The 19119-nt window shown below is 37.3% G+C and overlaps 1 protein-coding gene and 2 long non-coding RNA genes across 3 annotated transcripts in view; 1 reads left to right on the top strand and 2 right to left on the bottom strand.

Annotated features, from left to right (window-relative positions):
- Positions 1-874: 874 nt before the first annotated feature.
- LOC149099818 (uncharacterized) lies at positions 875-2663 on the top strand. The gene is made up of 2 exons (XR_016203791.1): positions 875-1671; positions 2256-2663. It is a non-coding gene; the product is annotated as an uncharacterized LOC149099818 (long non-coding RNA).
- On the bottom strand, positions 2627-3623 carry LOC149099817 (uncharacterized). Its single transcript, XR_016203790.1, has 2 exons — positions 3463-3623; positions 2627-2846 (listed from the first exon to the last, which is right to left on the bottom strand). It is a non-coding gene; the product is annotated as an uncharacterized LOC149099817 (long non-coding RNA).
- A 2633-nt stretch (positions 3624-6256) lies between these two features.
- The window catches only part of LOC149099816 (uncharacterized), a 14136-nt gene continuing 1273 nt past the window's right edge, over positions 6257-19119 (bottom strand). The window contains exons 2-3 of the mRNA XM_089277633.1: positions 14108-14233; positions 6257-10696 (exon numbers count right to left, since the gene is read on the bottom strand). Of these exons, the coding sequence (XP_089133759.1) occupies positions 8902-10696; positions 14108-14208 (1896 nt within the window). The 5' untranslated portion in view covers positions 14209-14233 and the 3' untranslated portion in view covers positions 6257-8901. The remainder of the gene's footprint in view (positions 10697-14107; positions 14234-19119) is intronic.

Below are 19119 nucleotides of genomic sequence, written 5' to 3'. Positions count from 1 at the left end.
TCGCACTGCCTTGGATTGCTGCAAGGATTTTCGGAATCTCCTTACCAGCAAATTAAATGAAATTAAGGAAAAGGAAAGCATACTCTTAGATTTTTGTTGCAACAATAAACAAGTTGTTTGTATCAAATTTTGTAAAATTTGGGGCAAAATAGACATGATACCAAAAAAATTCATTATAAATTTAATTATATTTCGTGTTAAATGATCCAAGTCTTACGCATGTATGGTTCTCCACTAAGATGGAAATAAACAGACCTCAGATGACAAACTTCAAAAGGTACCTATAAAATTATCTTGCACTACTGATGTTGGAGTGTTATTTGCATTAATGTACCTCACATTTTTATTTTACTCTTCTTGACTACAGTACGGTACTGTCAATTGCTTCGCTAAAATTAATTGTTGGAGTGCAGGTAGCAAAAAGCCACCTCAGGCAGTTCAGTCTAAAATTGGTATATTGTGGAAAGAAAAAGGTAGCACAGAAGCTGGGAAATATTATTTTGAAAAATTAATTGCCAAACGAATTTAAAGAAAAATAATAATTTTAAAGACAGCAAAACAAGAACTTTATGCCACTTGACAAACTTATTTTTCTTAAGACCAAACCCATAAAATTGCACCAATAATATCGTCTAAAATTAATGTCAATTTCACATATACTTATTGAAATTCAGTAGTACTGCAATGTTGTCTCCACACCGAGGATTCAGTTAGAGGGGTGTCCAGGAACCCTATGAGCACCCACTTCATGAAAAATTTCACTAAAAATTTACCTACTCCTTTTTTCATTGGTGGGGGGATATGCTTTTTGGACATCCATTTTCAGTATCTGGATACAAACAAACTCATCACTAATATGTTTATTTCTTTCTTTTTTTTTTAATTTTTTATTTAGATCTTGCAATTTACCAATTTTAGGACTACACAAGAACTTAAAGCAGCAACACAGCAGTAGTGAAGGCCTCCAAAAAGTTCAGAACCATTTCCAATATTATTGCTGTTCTAAAGACTTAAATTTCTAGAAGAGGCTTGTGGAATAGACCTGCAGTACCCAAAAAGCCAGCAAATGTCCATGGCAGAAATACAAACATCATTTGGGGTGGTAAAAATAAATTGCTATTGTGAATTTACAATGGATAAAACCGTTTGTAACAGGATGGCAACAGAAATCCATAACTTAACTCAACTATCAGGTTAGTATCACTTACCTGAAATGTAAAGATACAAGACATACAAGATACAAGTATTTTGAAGGATAATTGTTTGACATCATGATAATCCATGGCACACTATAACAACACCATCTGACCAAAATTCATTCAAACAGATTATCATTATTTACATGTATTGCACATGGTCAATGACAATATCATAAATTTTATCATTCAGTTGAAGTCATAAGCACTAATGAGAAGGATTTAGAGGACTTCTCAATTATTATTATGGCAATGATTTGGAAGAGTTATCTGAGGAGTCTCTTGGCCAAGAAAAAAATGCTGTGTCAGAGTTGCAACAAACTATTCAAGTCTCATCCTTTCAATGATTTGGAAAACTGATAATTATTTTTGTGTGAATATTGACTAGTGACTTAGGTAACAATCAAAATAACATGTTGTTTAGGTGACCGGTAAGGGTAACAGACACCATTTCAAGATTATATTTCTGATACAGGTATTGCATTTGTGTAATCCAATAAGTAAGAGGATGTGTTAATTATTAATTATTAATTTCAGAAAATTCATTTGACCAGCTGATCGGAAAATTTTAAATATCATTGCAACATCATTATGAAAGTAGTGATGCTATGCCACTGTATGCTCCTGGACAGATGAAAGAGTTTGCTGACAAAACTGCACCTGGTCTTTTCAATGTCATTTTGCAGTCTATTCTCTGGGAAGACCCAAGATTAAGCGAAGAACACCGTGTATTAGAGGAAAAAAGAACTCTTGTTTTGTTGTGCACAATAGCATATTTCATGTACTTTGCCCTGTTTTATTCTTATTTGTATTTAAAATACAGGTCTCCTTGGAAGACCATAAGGCCACTCAGTTTAAAAAGTCTGTTTAATTAATTATTGCATGTTTCTTAACTAGAACAGCAGACACAGCTTTCCCCCAATATAAATGTCAGTTCTATTATATAATGAAGTAAAATTACTAGATGTTTTACCTTTCTTCACATTTAACCCCTTGAAAGGTAAGGACATAAAAGTAGTTCCAGTGAACTAACTTGCAGCAATGCCATTCTTTTTATAGATCTCAGAAAACAAATACACTTCAAAGAGAAGAGGGATTATTTATCCAGCAACATGGGGCATTCTGAGATGTTATCAATTCTGGAAGAATTTGAGGTTTCAGCACAAGCCAAAGGAATGTGGATGGTCAAAAAAGCAGGCTCCTCAGGGAGCAGCCAATGTTTGTAAACTTTCAGATTTCAAATGTACTTCAAGTGAGTTTAAAGTACGGTAGTTTAAAATCTGAAAGCTATAACTTTAAAATACTGTGAATTAAAAACTTGTCCGGTTAGTTGAACAGTCTTTTTGTGTACATATGGATAGGCTAGCAAAACAGTGGCGCATAAAGGAAACATGTTATTGTAACATAGAAAATCATATTAGTCACTGAAATGATTTTAAATTTTAATAAATTTATTGTTTCAAATGAGTGAGTTACTACACAGTTCTGTAATGGTGTTCTGCCTCTTATTACTGGCAATGTACAACTTGAAGACTCCTTTGACCTATCCATCCTGAATGAAAATCCAATGGTACCTCAAAGTTCTCTGGCATTTTATTTAGAATGGCTCACCAAAGAAGGCAATCTTGCTGCTGTTGTAATCATGAAATTCTGAAAGTAAAATTGAAATTTATTTCCAAACCGAAAATTTGTATTTTCACGCAGGTGTTTGACTATTACATGTAGCTTGAGTTTTAAGTGAGCTTCTCATGATCAGCTCAACAAGTTGAAATCGTGAGATCACTTCCATTATGAAATTCGTAGTATTATAGGCTAAATAAAATCGATAAACAACGAATAGACTTACGAACCTTCTCTGTCACCATGAAAAAAATTTTCAACGGATATAATCTTGTAGCAGTCCAAGCAACAAATTGAAAAAAAAAAAAAAAAAAAAACAGGCATAAATAAGAAGAAGAACCCTAACTTTAGATATTTTTAAATTATTTGATCTCTCTTTTTAACCATTATTGTACACTATTTTTAGTATTATGACGATTGCATTGTATATCTCTGTTTTTCTTATCCAGACTTAGTAGTAGTAGGTCCACATCAGCTGTACAGTTGCATACTTTTGAAACCTACTTATCAAATAAATGTACGTATGTACAACACGAACTGACAAAAGGCTTACTAATCAGTAATGACGGCCACTGCGGAGCATTTCTTAAAGGGTCCAACGAACATTTCCAGGACCAGCAATTGCAACAAGTTATTGTCTACATACCTTTTTTGTATTTGTGGTCCTTTCTTCTTTCATCTGTGGCTGCTGATTCAAAACAACAAGCTTAAACACCGCGAGGCGAACAGCAAAATTAATCTGAACCACCGAACAACACGGGCAAACCGGAAATGCAGAACTTGACGCATGCGCATACGTTTTGCCGCGGTGTTGTGTAGGTAGCGGTTGTCTAGTAAAAAGGCACCTTAAGATACCAGGACGGGACGAACTAGGACGGCTACCGGAAGTAAATTCACTCAACCGGGCATGCGCACGAGAACTCTCGACTCATCTCTCTGCCGTCCTCATCTCGTCGAGGACGTCATTTCGCCCGACCAGCCGTCGTATAGAAAGCGTGAGTATTTTGCTCTTGTTTTGCCTCGATAACTGTTCCAATCGCCTTTATTTTCAGTTATATTGATAGGAATGTTTATAAGGTTCACAGTTTTCGTGATTGTAGTGTAGAACACTACGCTGAGATACGAAAATGTGAATTAAAATATTTCTTGTCAGTTCGTTTGTGTTTCTGCAGTCACTGTTCAGACGCCATCACGAGTGTGCAAGCTCAATACAAGCTGTATGCATTGAGAATACATCAGTGTAAGTACAGTCGATAAAATGTTGTAAGAATGAATGCCATGGAGCACCTATCGAGCAAATAAAATACACATTTTCAAACTGATGTTTAGTTTTTTTATGCTACCCGGAACTTGAAGCAACGTTTGTTTGATTTTTATGAAGCTTGTTACAATTACAGATGGAAATTGAAACGTTCACCAGAAGTCAGGATTCTTCGGCGACAGAATTCCCAAACGCTCTAGTGGTAACTGAAAAGCCATCTGAAGCAGGTCGATCAGATTGTTCGTTTAAGTTTTCATACGGAAATTATGGTTTCTCTATTAAAATATATTGACAGATGTTTGCTTCGCTTACACAGAAAAAGAAATTCAGCATGGCTGTTCACTATCGTTTAAGCCTAATAGGATAAGATTTCTACCATCTCTTTTATAGTCTAATGGATGTCATTGCTTCTGTGAATAGCTTGTACGAGGTTCGAATTATTGACGTCGCCGTCCTTTGCGAAAATGCACATCTTAAGCATTTTGTTTTTGGCGACACTACGGGACCCGCGAAAGTTTCCCGCGTCCACTGCCGTTGCCGTCCTGGCCTTCCCGTCCTTGTATCTTAAGGTCCCTAAAGATGACAACACGGGCAATGGTTAACTATTCATTCTTTTCATTGCTTAATTTACTCTCTTCATACTCAACAAGATTGTGTGCACCCAGTGGTTCCAAGCCTTTCGGACTCTTACGTATTAGGATAGAAATTGTCCTACCCCTACCCCGTAAAATAGGATGACAGCATTGCGTGATGAACAAACAACGAACCGCTGTAAGCAAGGATTCAAGCAGCAATAGATCAAACAATGATCAAACGTAATATTTTGGTGTAGTGCAAAGCAAGCAACTATCTACAAATCACTTAGCCGTTTCTTACTTAGATGTATTGGTGATCATGTGTGTCGAAAGAGGGTCGTAGATTCATGGTATTCGACCATTAAATAAGTTGACAGTTGGCGATGTACATCGGACGTTGTGTAAACAAAAGCAAACTTCTGGCTTTATGTGCGACGTATGGTGACGGAAACACGTCAAATCGGCGTTTGGACCTGCCTTTTACAGCAAATAAGGTTAGAACATTTCAAAATTATCAGCTCTGTGTCTATTTCAACTTAATATAGCTCAAGACATGTGGCGCGTGCTAAAATATATGTCCAACCCGTAAATTGAAATTTGACGACGGATGGTCAAATATCTGCATTTTAAACGTACTTTGAAAAGCTCTCGCGTCGCTCACAATCATTTGGCCAAAGAAATTTTTACAGGAATCTGTAGACCATCCTTCTGCGATTCAACCACCAGAAGCTTAATCCATTTGAAGGTTTCCCACATAGTGAAAATCAATTATTTTTACGAAGTACTTTTAAGTGAATGAAATACTTGTCTTCGAAATTTAATTATTTTGCACCCAACAAAAACCGCAACATTCCCTAAAATCAACCCAGTACACAATTAAACATTGTACAAAAATATTTGAGTGTTTTAAAGACGGAAGAATGATGTGGTTTTGCATGCGAAGCTCTCAAACTTGTTTAATAAAATGGTGCGTCAAATGACGATTTTAACGGAATTTGGTAATTTGCATATTTCTTTGAAATAAAAGGATATTTTGCCAAGAAAACTATCCAGTAGTTTTTGTCATGCCCTAGCCTATCTACCATAGGAATATGAGCGAAATCGAATTTTCGACCCTTGCCGCGAAATTAAGAATTTGTCTGATTTTTACGGGCAGGCACTCTTAAGAATCGAGACTCAAGTCAACATCCAGCCATTTTGGCCAAGAGAGCTTTTTCAATAAAGGATATGTTATTGGCGAATACAATGGGCAATCTCTAGCACGCAAGATAGTGCCATCTTGATCCTTTTAAAATTGCTTTGCTGTATTTTACTCCTAATGCAGATGAAAACCATTGTCTCAAGGAAGGGTTTAAATTCATTCAAGGTTAACAAAAAATAGAAAGATAACCTTCATTTACCCTTGGTTTTCCATGAGAATTGCTAGACCTCTAGCATATACCACTAATGGTCCGAGAAATAAATAAATAAATAAATAAATAAATAAATAAATAAATATAATAATTAATTAACATAACCAAATAGCAGGTTAAGATCCTCAGCGACCATTAGAGTGCTCAATAGTTAGACAAGAGCAATTTATAACAACAGAAGTAAAGAGTGGATTAGTTGGTCCAAGACATTTACTTGCCACTCAGAGTTTCATGCTTCTTCCAAAGCAATCATCACACAACTGCCAAAAAAAAAACGGTTACAGGGAAAGATATTTGACAAAAATCAGAACAATACATGATAGGTGTGTCGTGTGGCATGACAATCGAGGTGCTATACGTACATACATACACACATACATACGTTTATTTGATAAGTAGGTTTAAAATAAGCAACTGTACGGCTGATTGGTGATAACATTTTTCAGCAAAAATTTCCCAGAATGTCTACACACCTTTAATGTATTGTTCTGATTTTATTCAAATATCTTTCCCTAGTTTTGACCAGGCATTTCTATGAGGCTGGCATTTGAATGAGAAATATGGTATTTAAGTTAACGTTAGCAATTAGTTATAGCGTTGCATTTATGTGGCAACCTGAACATGAACTTGTAAACTGCACTTTCAAAACACAGGTCCCACAAGTATAGGTAAATCATATAAATGCCACTCCAATTGATAGACTTACATACTAACACAATACTTGAGAATTTTCTCAAAATTGTTAGAGCCACTCAGGCAAGTCCAATTTAAAAGAATTTTCAAATGTCATAAGTGGTGTAAATCTTTATTGCTTAAGCTTTCATATGATAAATCATTAGTTTCTTGACTGAGTCAATAATGAACATGTGTGAATTAATTGGCACCAAGTGATAAATTGGCCTGCTCCCAGCCAAACACGATAAAGTGAATTAAGTCATTTTTTTTCCTCCGTTGTAAAACTACACAGCTAATCCCAGAACCAATCAGAGAATTTCAAATATTATTGAGATGAAACCAGAACCACACAGACAGGAAGTATTTACATGTGTACAGGAATGACAGACAACTGAATAAACTTTTGTCGCTCATTTACCAAATACACTAAAAAGCCTTTTAATTGAATGCCTTCACGCAAAAAGGGCGTATATAGCTGTTTGGACCAATTTTATTTTTTGCAGGGTTGAACTAAATAATTTTTCATGTCAAAACCAGTCAGTCTGCCAAAAGTTAGCTCAATCCTACAAAAAATAAAAATCGGCCCAAAAAGCTATATATGCGCATTTTGCACAAAAGCCTTCAGTTATTTAGACTGCAAAACAGTCGTAATTTTTGCGAACGCGGGCGACGGTCAATATGCGAACAAAAGATGTGGAACGAGTTTAAAAACAGCAAGCAAGAATGGGGAGAGACGCTAAAAAATACGACTGTCCGCCATGCAGATATTAAATTCGTTCAAAACTACCTGTTCTTTCAGCAATGGGAAATTCCCATTGGTTTAATTCCTATGCAACCTGTCATCAAATGTCACTCACACCTCATCAAAAAGATATAGACGCCGTACCAGTTTCACAGTAAAGACAGTACTTCTCATGGGAAAATGGACGACATTGACTTGGATGCACTTGCGAGCGATTCAGCAGCAGTCCACTTGTAAAAATTATCATTTTACTTTCAGTATGAACGGCTAGCTCACGAAATACATTGGCATAAAATATTCCTTGAAGTTTATGACTGAAGACGGTCAGGTTGGGTCAATGGCCATTCGCCTGCATGAATGACCCGGAGAGCAAGCAAATCTGCATCTACACCCAAACAAATTATTTCTGCACATGATTGTCTTGGGGCTACGGACTGAACAAGACTTAAACGTCTTACAAACCTTATAATTTTGTAAGATAATAAGTTATGAGTTTTATAGAATTAAGTATTGTTCAGTCTGTAGCCTTAAGAAAAACAGGAAAAGTACATGCAGAAATAATTTGTCTGCGTGTAGATTTGCTTACTCTCGGGTTCATTCATGCATGCGAATGGCCGTTGAAAACCCTGTCAAACATCTTCATTTATAGATTTCAAGGAACATTTAATGCCAATGTATTTAGTGAGCTAGCCATTTCAGCAACGTTTCACTTTTTCAGATAAATTTAGCATACAGTCAGCAACGAGACGGAGATGATTGGCATCCACCAAAACTTAGGTTTTGTCTAGACGCTTTTGCACTGAAGGTCGCGTGTGATTGATAACGGCTGTAAGATGTGGGTGGGGCTGTCAAGCAATTTCTGTCACCTCAGTGACATTATACAACCCCCGCTTAGAACAAATTCATTGTATGAAAAGCCGACAGTCGTTTTCTTGCCTCACATGCCTTGTGAGGCTTGCGCGCTTCTCCCGCGAGGTTCGCACCTTCTGAAAACATCCAAAAATGACTGTTTTGCAGTCTATCAATTATTGAGTCCTGTAGGTCAAAAAGCCTCTGCACGCTATAATATAAATATGTGGTCACTACATGCAACACTGTGTGCAATGGGGTGATGGCATGCCACTACTATCAGCATTTCTTGCATTGTAACTGTCCAAGTTCTAAACCAAACATGGCAACCTCTTTGACCTTCCTATAAATAGTCTGGACCAACCACACAAACATGTGTGGTTTATTCTCTATGCTTCTTTTCCAGTCAGTCACTATTTTAGTTATGTTACTGTAAACATCAGAAGTTGCTTCCCACATGCCCAGTGCATGGTGTGCTGTTGACTGTTATAATGCAAGATGTTATAACATGTAGTGAAGCAGCGCTGCATGCTCATGGGCTCAGGTCTTGCCCTTCTGACTGAAAGCTTTGCTAGTCGACCAAAAATGGAAGGTTACCATCACCTGGGAAATTCTGCAAGCATGCATGATGTTTTGGTTTCTGACAAGGCTGAAACTTGCCAGGTTTATAGTCAGCATAACTGTGTGCTAATCCTGTTTTGATCCATGACTGCGAATGTTTTAGGATTTCTCTTCCATACCGGTTCCTTGCAAACAAACCAGGACTGAATGCTGTGTAAATCCAATTACCTCTTATGTTTGCCTTGGTGAAAGTTTCTTTCCTTCGTAGCTCCGGTGGAAGATATTGAGTATTTGTCACATCCCACATCCCCCAAACTTCGATGTAAAATCCATTGAAAACAACTTTGAAATACCCATTTACAAGTTTTCCCATTTGGGAGTTATACTTAGGTGGTGTATAACCACTTAGGGCGTAACCATTTTTTTGGAAATACTCGATTGTTTCACTTTTGTGAAAGATATCAATATCTGTGGACAAAACAATGAAATCACCGTCCAAATCCCATGGGAGAAGGCCATTGAACTTAACACCACCTAACGTAGAACCAGTGTCAATCTCAAATGTAACATCGTGTTCATCAGTAAACTTCTGGAAAAAAGTCAACGCATTGGCATATTCCTCCTGACAGCAAACCGGGAGTAACTCGCTATGGGCATTGCATGTGACACCAATATCCTGACAAGAAAATGAGTGTTTGATGCCATGGGGAAGTAAAACCCGGTTAAGCTCCCACTTTTTAGCCAAAGGAGTCCACACTTTTCTGTCAGTTGTTTTGGGATATGCAGTGTAGTCTGTAGTGAAATACATAGCATCTGGACATGTCATTATCAGTTTATCATCTTCAACAACGCGCAGAAACCAGTCTTCAAAAACCACTTCATTTGGAAGACTCTCGTCAAACTTCAAGAGATTTGTCTTGGTTACGAAAGGACCCTGCAGATAATTACAGATCATACACCCATTTTTGGAGTGATAATAGCCTTCCTGGTATTCCACAACAAAGTTTTTCAGTGTAGTTTGCATGCACCCTGCTTTCCAGTGACCAGAGAGGTTACGATATGATCCACCAACAACTCCAACATCTGGCGTCTGACTGATCACACGAATTTGCCTCTCAATTTGGGTCAGCCATGTGAAGTGAACCACATCACGTGCAAGCAGAACATATGGAGTAGATGCCTTACTCATCAGAATGTTCCAACCTTTGCTCACCTTTACATCATCGACTTTAACACCATCAACATTTTTATACTTTTTAGCAGTCTCCAATACTTGGTCACTACGTGTTGCCAAATGTACCTGAACTGTGGGATACGTGTCTGTGATCCCTTTTAAAACCATTTCAATGTGCTTCTCGTCATCCTGTGGATATGCAACAGTGTTTACTAAAATACTTAGTACAGAATGAAGTGGTTTAGCATTGCTACAGTTAACAATGACCCAGCCTTTGTTGTACCAAGGGTAGCCAAACTTTCCACCTTTGTACTCCTCTGGACACACATCCAGCAGGTTTACATTTTTTTCATTGGCTGTCACATTGGTTGCACTCGTTGGTTGTGCTTTGTTGTCTGCATTAGCTGCTGTTTCAGCTGCTACTTCTGTGGCTGCTTCTGCTGTTGGTTTTGCTGTGTCGAGGCGATTTACAAGTTCTCCTACCTTCTGAACCAGTTGTGGTGAGGGTACTTGCTTATGGACAAGTAACTTTTGCAATTCTATGTGGATATCATTGAGATCCTTTACAATGCTTTGTTTCAACCAGGGTGCATGGTGGACTGTGTTGACTTTCAAAGGAGGCACTTTGATTCTGTAAAGAAATAACATCTTTAATTGTTTAACTAGTTTCAACTCTACACCGAAAGCTATTCAAATAATTTTAATTATTAATTAAAAATATTATTCACATTATTTAAATATTGTACAAATTCACAAACAGTTCTCATCTTGGCATAATTCATTACCCAAATTGAGTTGTATCAACAAGATGATAGAGGCAGGGAAATCCAGCCTTGCATATAAGGTGGCCATACCAGGGACAACAAGTAGAGCCCTGGAGTGGAAAAGTATTTTCCAGAAAACATTTCCCTATAAGCATCCCCAGACTGCATGTCGGGGGGGGGGGGGGGGTAATTTAGAGGATGGGTTTAAGGAGAAGAGGGCAACATAGTTGCAGATTATCGGTTTGTCCCTCTCTTTTATGTTGTGTTTGAGAATGATGTATGAGAATATTTGTGCCCACATTCTTTCACGATTTCTCCTATCAATTGTTTTTCACAATTCTCTTATTCTCTTGTTATGCACCAGTCTAGAGCTAGGAATGAGGAACCTTCCAGAAGGCAAACTTTCACTCTTTTAAAACAAACATGAATTTTGTGCCTTTGACAGCAGCAGCAAAAATGCTATAAATTTGGTGTGTGAAAGGCAATATTAATTAAATAGTCAGTAAGGCTTGGTTCACACTACCAACACAACCTAAATGACATTACTACTCATGTCGGCAATGTGAACATCAACATAAAAGCATAAGGAAAGATCAGTTTTTTCCATATGTCTCTATGTTCATGATGTTATGTTGCTATAAATTTGTGTCACTACATGTTAGGATCATAGCCCCATAACATCCTTCTAATGTTGTTATGTTGCGTTGTTCTGCTGTTATGTTGCTAGTGTGAACTAGGTTTAAACTGACAACTTCATTTTTGTTAAAATTTGACTTTTACAAAGGAGCCTTTTCTATCCCTTCACACGGAGCATTTAATCATAAATTTTTAACTTTTTCAGTTCAATCCACTCATCACCCAGGGGTTTCAATGAGTTTTATAGCACGCAGGCATCAGGATATGACAACCAGGCAGAAAAAACATAAGCTAGGGGGTCCGCGGTCATGCCCCCACAGAGAATTTTGAGATCCTAGACTTGCAGAGATGCATTTTCTTGCAATTTGGAGCACAAAATCAGTATGGCTTTTAAAATTGTTCACAGAAGATCATTGTATAGTTAACTACACCTTTTGCTGTTCATTTACAGAAAATATCCATTCATTTGTGTCCAAATTTGTTTCATTATGGTTAATATACTCTCATTAACACAAATATGACCTTCATTTGCACGTAAGGGACATTCAAAAATAACATTGCATATGTATTAACACTCAAAATCATCAAAAGATAAACAATACCTTCCTTGGACATTCATTGGCTGTAAAAGTATTTTCATTTTTGTCGAAATAAAATTTGTTGTCACAAAACGACAATCATTTACACTTTTGGACAATCCTTTTTCAACAAAGACTTTCAATAACAGAATTTGCATGAGCACTCACAATCAGTTGCATTATTATACAACCATATCCATAAAGATGACAATCTTAAGTGTGGTGAGACAAACATTACAGCCATAATAACATTTATTTTTGGAAGAGAGAATATCAAATTTGCTGAACAGTTTATCCCTCAATTGCCCACTATTGAGGCATCGTGGTAAATATGTTTGCATGAAATGATACCATTGTCTCATCCCATGTACGCCATCCCGCGCTGTTCCTCTCTCTCTCAACTGTTCTTTGCCAGGTGGTCTTAGGCCTTCCTCTCTTCCTGTTTCCTTCAGGTGTCCATGATAGGGCTATGTTGGTATGACTGTTTCTGTTTTGTCATAGGACATGCCCTATCATCTTCCATCTTCTCCTCTTAACCTCTTCACTAAGGAACTTCGTCTCTGCCTTCTCAAGGAGCTTTACCATAAGGATTACAAGGATTTATTGACTGTTGATCTGTTCAGCGTTTATCTTCTGTCACGTGTTGACATTGTAATTCGTTATATCGAGGTAGATTTTACGTTTGGGCTTCCGGATTATGTTTGTTATATCGAAGAATTCATTATATCGAGGTTCATAAGCCCATTTTCTTAGCCAATCAGAACTCTATAACTTGCACCAACTCAAGTTCACATTCTGTTAAAAGACTTTTAAGCAAAATTTATTTTCCAATTTTCTTTGCAATAGCTAAAGTGGCAACACAACTGCACAACAATTTCTTTGTCTTTATCCCCATTTATGCTAAATAGAGAATCAGAGAATCAGAGAATCAGCTTCTGACTGACATGGTACAGGACTGTCTCACTCAATCCTTCTCATGTCCTAGGGCACATACTGTAAGGCCATTGGTATACCTGGGGGAGGGGTACTCCCAGAAAAATTGGGTAGAGGTGTGCGGACCGCTTCCCAAAAACCTTACCCTATTTATGACCAAAATCTGCGATGTTCCCTACCCTATTTATGACCTGACCAAAAATTCAAAACCCTATTAATGACCTGACCCTTAAATCAAAACCCTGTTTCAGACCTGCATTATAATTAGTTCCCTAGTTCAGACCAGTGTTAAATTGCCGTAAACATAATTTGTGAAGGGCTTTTGTTGATTTTCTTTGCGATAATGATGAAAAAGTGGCTTCTTCTTAAAAACATACCCATACCACTAGGCTAGGGTGCAAAAAGCGTACCCTATTTATGACCAAAATCAGCTAGAATCGATACCCTATTTATGTCCAAAACAGCTGAAAAACCATACCCTTTTAGCCGCACATACCCATATAGCCCATATAAGGGAATACCCCCCCAGGTTAGTATAGCATTACACTGCATCAAATCATATTATATAAGAAATTTCATGGCTTTTAAAATGTGTGTTGGAGCACGAATTGAGAGGGTTATTGTGATGATACTACACACTGCTCCTCTTCACCCACAGGGATACCAACACAACAAACTGAGTGGCCACCCTGTCAAAATCCCACGGGAAGTGGGATCAGTTTTCAGTGTACTAGGATCCCAGCCAAGCAGAGTTACCATTATAATCCTCACAACTTGAAGCTAGTCATATACCCGCCTATTTATAAGTGCTTTCAAGTAATATATCAAATGAGAAAGACCATGTTTGACCACATTTCCAAACACCAAGAAGAGAGTTGAAAATATGACGCATAGTGGAGTATTCTTGGTGAACTTCGAGGTGTTTGGAACTGTGGTCAAACACTGTCTTGAGTGTTTAATATATCTTCTCAATCAAAACTAAAACTAAGGGGAAAACAGAGAACTAAAATCGTAAAAATCTATGCTAATTAAGATCACATATCCAAACACCATCACAGTCATGATTTCACTTGTTGAAACATGATGAATAATTAATGAGTTTAAGAAGAAACAAATCAACATAAAACGTACCTGCTCTTCTCTAGAGTAAAGACACATAGTGACAGTAATAATACCACAGAAAGGATGATCAATGATGCAAAAATGCCTTTCCATGAAGAGGTGAGCGCCATTGACCTTTGTAGAAAAACTCAAATTCTGTGGATATAACATTAGAAAGATTGTGATAAGCAATTGGATGACAACATACATTTAGAAAAACCTATTAAGTTTTCTTATATTATTTTGCACCTTTGCCATCAACAAAGCTATTATTTATAGAAACTTCACCATTTCAACATGTCCTCATTTGTTTCAATGTTTTAAGAGCCATTACCCTCAAGTCTCCATATCAGTGGACACAATGGATATCACCCTCAGTGAAGGGATCCCAGGGGTTTGGGAGGGGGGAGCTAGAGAACCTGATCACTTATTTCAAGGGCACAAGGGATATTTTTTGGATTAATTAAGGGGAACAAGGGATATCTCAACTAATAATGGGAATAAGGTAGAAAAACGGAACTATTGAAGGGGGGGGGGGTAGGGTTAGTGTTCAGTGTTTAGCTATAACCGGGGGATATAACCCATCTTGGCGGACGATCCGTCCATTTCCGTGTATGTTTACACAGACAAGATATCAAATGCACCGAATGTTTGCGTCGACACTCATAGCTCGATAGTCCTGTGTTTACTCACATGATTTATCTTGATGGATTATGCTGTTAGCTGTCAAATCGCATGCATAAACCGTTATACAATGAGAATTATAAACTTTACTTTGTAAGTTACCCGGGCAGTAGCTTTAGCATGAAATGTTGCTTGTAAACCCAGAATCTTTGCAACTAAAATTCAAAAAACGCTGGAAATAACTTAAGTTTCCATTACTTAGGCCCGGGTTGCACTAGAGCCAATTTTGTTTGTATAAGTAATAAACCTGTCAATAAGTAGCGCAAAATAAGTGCGACCCCCAGTTTCAAAAACTTGCCCAATTTTTTGCGGGAGGCTTCCAGATTTTGGCAAAGCAAAAAATTTTGTTTTTTTAACCATTTGACTGTCATATTTTTTAAAACAAGTCTGGATAAAATTACGGTGAGAAAACAACTTTGACAACTCATCCAGTTTGGCGCGTGCGATGGCAGGACAAATCATGACACCTTTTACAAGTTATTACAATGCAAACAAGGAATAAGAGCGGCATTCTTATTCAAAGTTTTATGACCCGTACCCTGGATCGGTTTACTGTCAGCAATTTGAAGAGATGGCTTCAGTGAGACAATCTTCTTTGAGCGCAAGTGGCACAAGCAACAACACAAACACAAGCCGAGCAAAATCTGCTCGTCCAATTATGGGCCGAACATCACGAGCTGCTGTACAGCAGAGAGTCAAGAACATGCGGCATGGAAAAAACCTGCGAAGAGTTCAACTCTTGCAGGGAATCTAATAAAATACTTAATTGAGAAATATAGATCTTGTGACGTATATTTCAACCAGTAACATTTTGGTTCAAACATGTTGGTCTAATGCGATCACTGCCAAAATTTGGTACGTGCGAATTTTTGCCAATTTTTTTCCTCACCAAAAATTGGAAATATTTGAATTCACTCTAGTGTGAGCCAGCCCTTAGGCAAAGTCAACCTCATTCATGCATGTGTTTATATAGCTGCGCCCGCACCTGCGCCGGTCACCCCAAAACGCAGACCATGCAGACTGCAGACTGCAGACCGCAGACCATGCAGACCATGCAGACTGAGTACTTTTTTTTTCTTATACTTGTTTTTGCATTTACTTTTGACTCACAGATTTTTTGGTTCTGTTCAATCATATATCGGAGTGTTTGTTATCCACAGCCCGTGCAAACTCGGTGGTACGTGACTGTTAATGTGTTATAGATTTGCAAGGGAAACTCCCTTTAGTCCTAAAATAATATGCTTAAGCAAAGCTACTTTAAAATGTAGAAATAACTTCACTTCTAATGTAATGTCACACATAACATGTACATTTTCTACTCTTGGTGTACAAAGTATAATTAGATAGATAGATAGATAGATAGATAGATAGATAGATAGATAGATAGATAGATAGATAGATAGATAGATAAACTTTATTTAAACACGATAATAATTAAAGCTTCCAAATTCCAAATGGCTGTTGGATTGTGACTGCAATCATGCCAAAAAAGCCTAGCACATGGAAAGATCAATCACAGAAAAGTGAGTAGCATTTGAAATTCTCAGCACAGTACGGTTGCCGTGATGAGTTGATGCGATGGTTAATTTATTTGTCCTTATGGCAGTTGTGTTTTTATGGTGATTTAGACTATGAGTGGTCCCTCTTTCGCCTAGTCCATCGTGCATGACACATAACCTCGAGGAAAACATTTCATGAAAGCATTTTTTTTCTTGAGGTTTACTTACAGTCATGTTCAACTAAGCAAAAGAGGGAATCAAATACTCCTAGTCTAACGGCGATTCCGTGCTTTGTGAAGCAAAAGCGATTTGTGGGATGAGGTCACTTAGAGTCACCGTCTTTGCTTTGTTTCATTGAACCAGTTAAGAGGAGAACAAAGACTAAGAAAATTGAAAAAAAAAAAAACACAACAGCAAATTGGACAAAATAAATAAAACCACAAACTTGTCGAAAATTGATGCAATTTGTGCCCAGAATGTATGGAAGTTTATTTTTAGGCTTGATTTTAGTATATTTAGGACCAGTAAAGGGAATTTCCCATAGAAAGTCTATTAAGGACGGTGTCTACTTTTGTTGGTGCGCACACATTCTGCGCGTCATGCAAGCCATGGTTTAGCTCCACGCACGTGCTGGGGCTGACATTGACGCAATCAACTACGCTATCACATACATGACAAAATGAAAGCAAAATTTTCCTGTGACTGAATCAAGTTTAATGAACCTGTACTTAAACCAGGAACACCAGAATAGCAGCATATCGCTAACTACTAACTGTTTATGTCTTCCAGCTGAAAACCTAACTGTTATCTGTCGAAAATTATACTGAAATCCAACTGTAAACATGTACCTGCAGATGGCGTAGTGCGCGCGCAAGACAAGTGCGAGATACGCAAATGTCTTGCTTACTGGGGAGGTGACAGGAAAAAGTGTAACGGGAACTGTAAAAATTTTCAAAAAAGATCAATAGCTTTAAAAAATGCATGGTTACCCCTACATTTTATCTTATGAAATGGAAGTGGCAAGTCTATTCAACACATGATTAGTTCTGGTTGTGAGCAAAAGGTATTTAGACTGTATTTTAGCTGAACCAGAGGAGGGCTGTCAGATACGCTAAAAGCGCTTTTGTGACAATTTTGTCATTAAAAACAGATCAAAAATGTTTTTTATTACCATTTGCCATGTAGTTTAAAGATCTTTTTAAATGTGTTTGCTTTTCTGTAGGTAAAGACGAATTCTGTGGAAGTCTGTGAAGAAATATCCTTTCCTTCGTTTTTCAGGAAAATGCTGATGTCAGCATTTTTGTTGAGATTCAAGGCTAATTATCTCGAAAAGATGCGTGGCTACCCCCATTTTTGAGTTATTTTTTTGTAAAAAAAAATACCTCTTAGTCGGTGCGTCGGGTATGTTATGGACGGGTCAATGGGTGAGTGAGTAAGTGAGTAAGTGAGTGAGTGAGTGAGTGAGTGAGAGATGTATGTATGTCACACCAATCAGATTGGATCTACTATGAACAGCCAATCAAATTTCTTGTCGTAAAGGTAAGTGGTACGTGAGAAACACAAGGTATGTATAAACACAAGGACTTTGGTAATTGAAAAATAAAGAGTGACGTGTATGTTGCCGGTTTGTGATTTTTAGTCCGGTTTGGAGGGGAGTGTGACAGTTACATACGTACATTGGGTTGTTTTAGAGTGCATAATTTTCAGTGTAATGGTGGCTAGTTATGAACGAGATGAGTCTTGAGTTTTGAAGCAGTTCATGATTAGTAGGCAAATGGCACGAGACATTTTTATTTTTCATTACAAAGGGTAACTTGATACTTTTGTTTTTCACAAGGAGTTAATTCAATTAGAGGTCACGAATCGTCAGTTCTAGTTCTTAGGACATGTTTTAGAGGAGACGAGACTATTTAGATTTTAAGCAGTTCTAATGTTTACAATAGTAAGTGCAGGTAACGATTGTTTTGTTCTTATTGCATGCAAATATAACAAGATATTTTTATTTTTTAGTTACAATGGGTAATTTGACACTCTTGTTTTTCACAAGGTAGTAAATTCAATTAGAGCTGACGAATCGTCACCATTTGTTCCCACGAGATGTTTGCTATTTTTAGTTACAAATGGTAACTCGACACTTTTGTTTTTCATATGGGAGTAAATTCAATTAAAGCTTACAAGTTATCGGCTATTGTTCCCAGGATATTAAACAAAAAAGAAGCTTTCATTTCTAGAGTGTTTTTACGTCTCTGCAGTAGCAGTTTAATATTTTTATTTGATGGGCATTTTATGAAATTCTTTTCAGTCCGATATATTTAAAGGTAAAAAGTATGAAAACTGTTCAAATGTTCTTTGAAGACTGTGTGGCACCAAGTTAAAGTGCAATTCAATTAAATCAGACTTTCAACGTATCAGAAAGGTTTTTTCTCTTTCTTTCAATTTTCGGTGAAGTAGTGTTGTTGCGTTGTGTTGTGTAAAAAGGGTAAACTTACGACTCGTATAAAATGCAAAAAGTTCTCTTAACTTGAGTATTTTTGAGCAAAAATTCCTCTTGGGGGCTGGAAGGGCTCCCGAGGGGGTACTCCCAGAAAAATTGGTTGGGGGTGTGCGGCCCGCTTCCCAAAACCCTTACCCTATTTATGACCAAAATCTGTGATATTCCTTACCCTATTTATGACCTGACCAAAAATTCGAAACCCTATTTACGACCTGACCCTCAAATCAAAACCCTGTTTCAGACCTGCGTTATAACTAGCTCGCTAGTTCAAACCAATGTTAAATTACCATAAACATACAAATTTGTGAAGGGCTTTTGTTGATTTTCTTTTCAATAATGATGAAAAAAGTGGCTTCTTCTTAAAG

Source organism: Orbicella faveolata, unplaced genomic scaffold (assembly GCF_042242905.1).
Source record: "Orbicella faveolata isolate gen_17 unplaced genomic scaffold, um_ofav_v1 contig_46, whole genome shotgun sequence".
Taxonomy (NCBI): domain Eukaryota; kingdom Metazoa; phylum Cnidaria; class Anthozoa; order Scleractinia; family Merulinidae; genus Orbicella; species Orbicella faveolata.
This window is presented reverse-complemented; position numbering and strand designations above follow the sequence as displayed.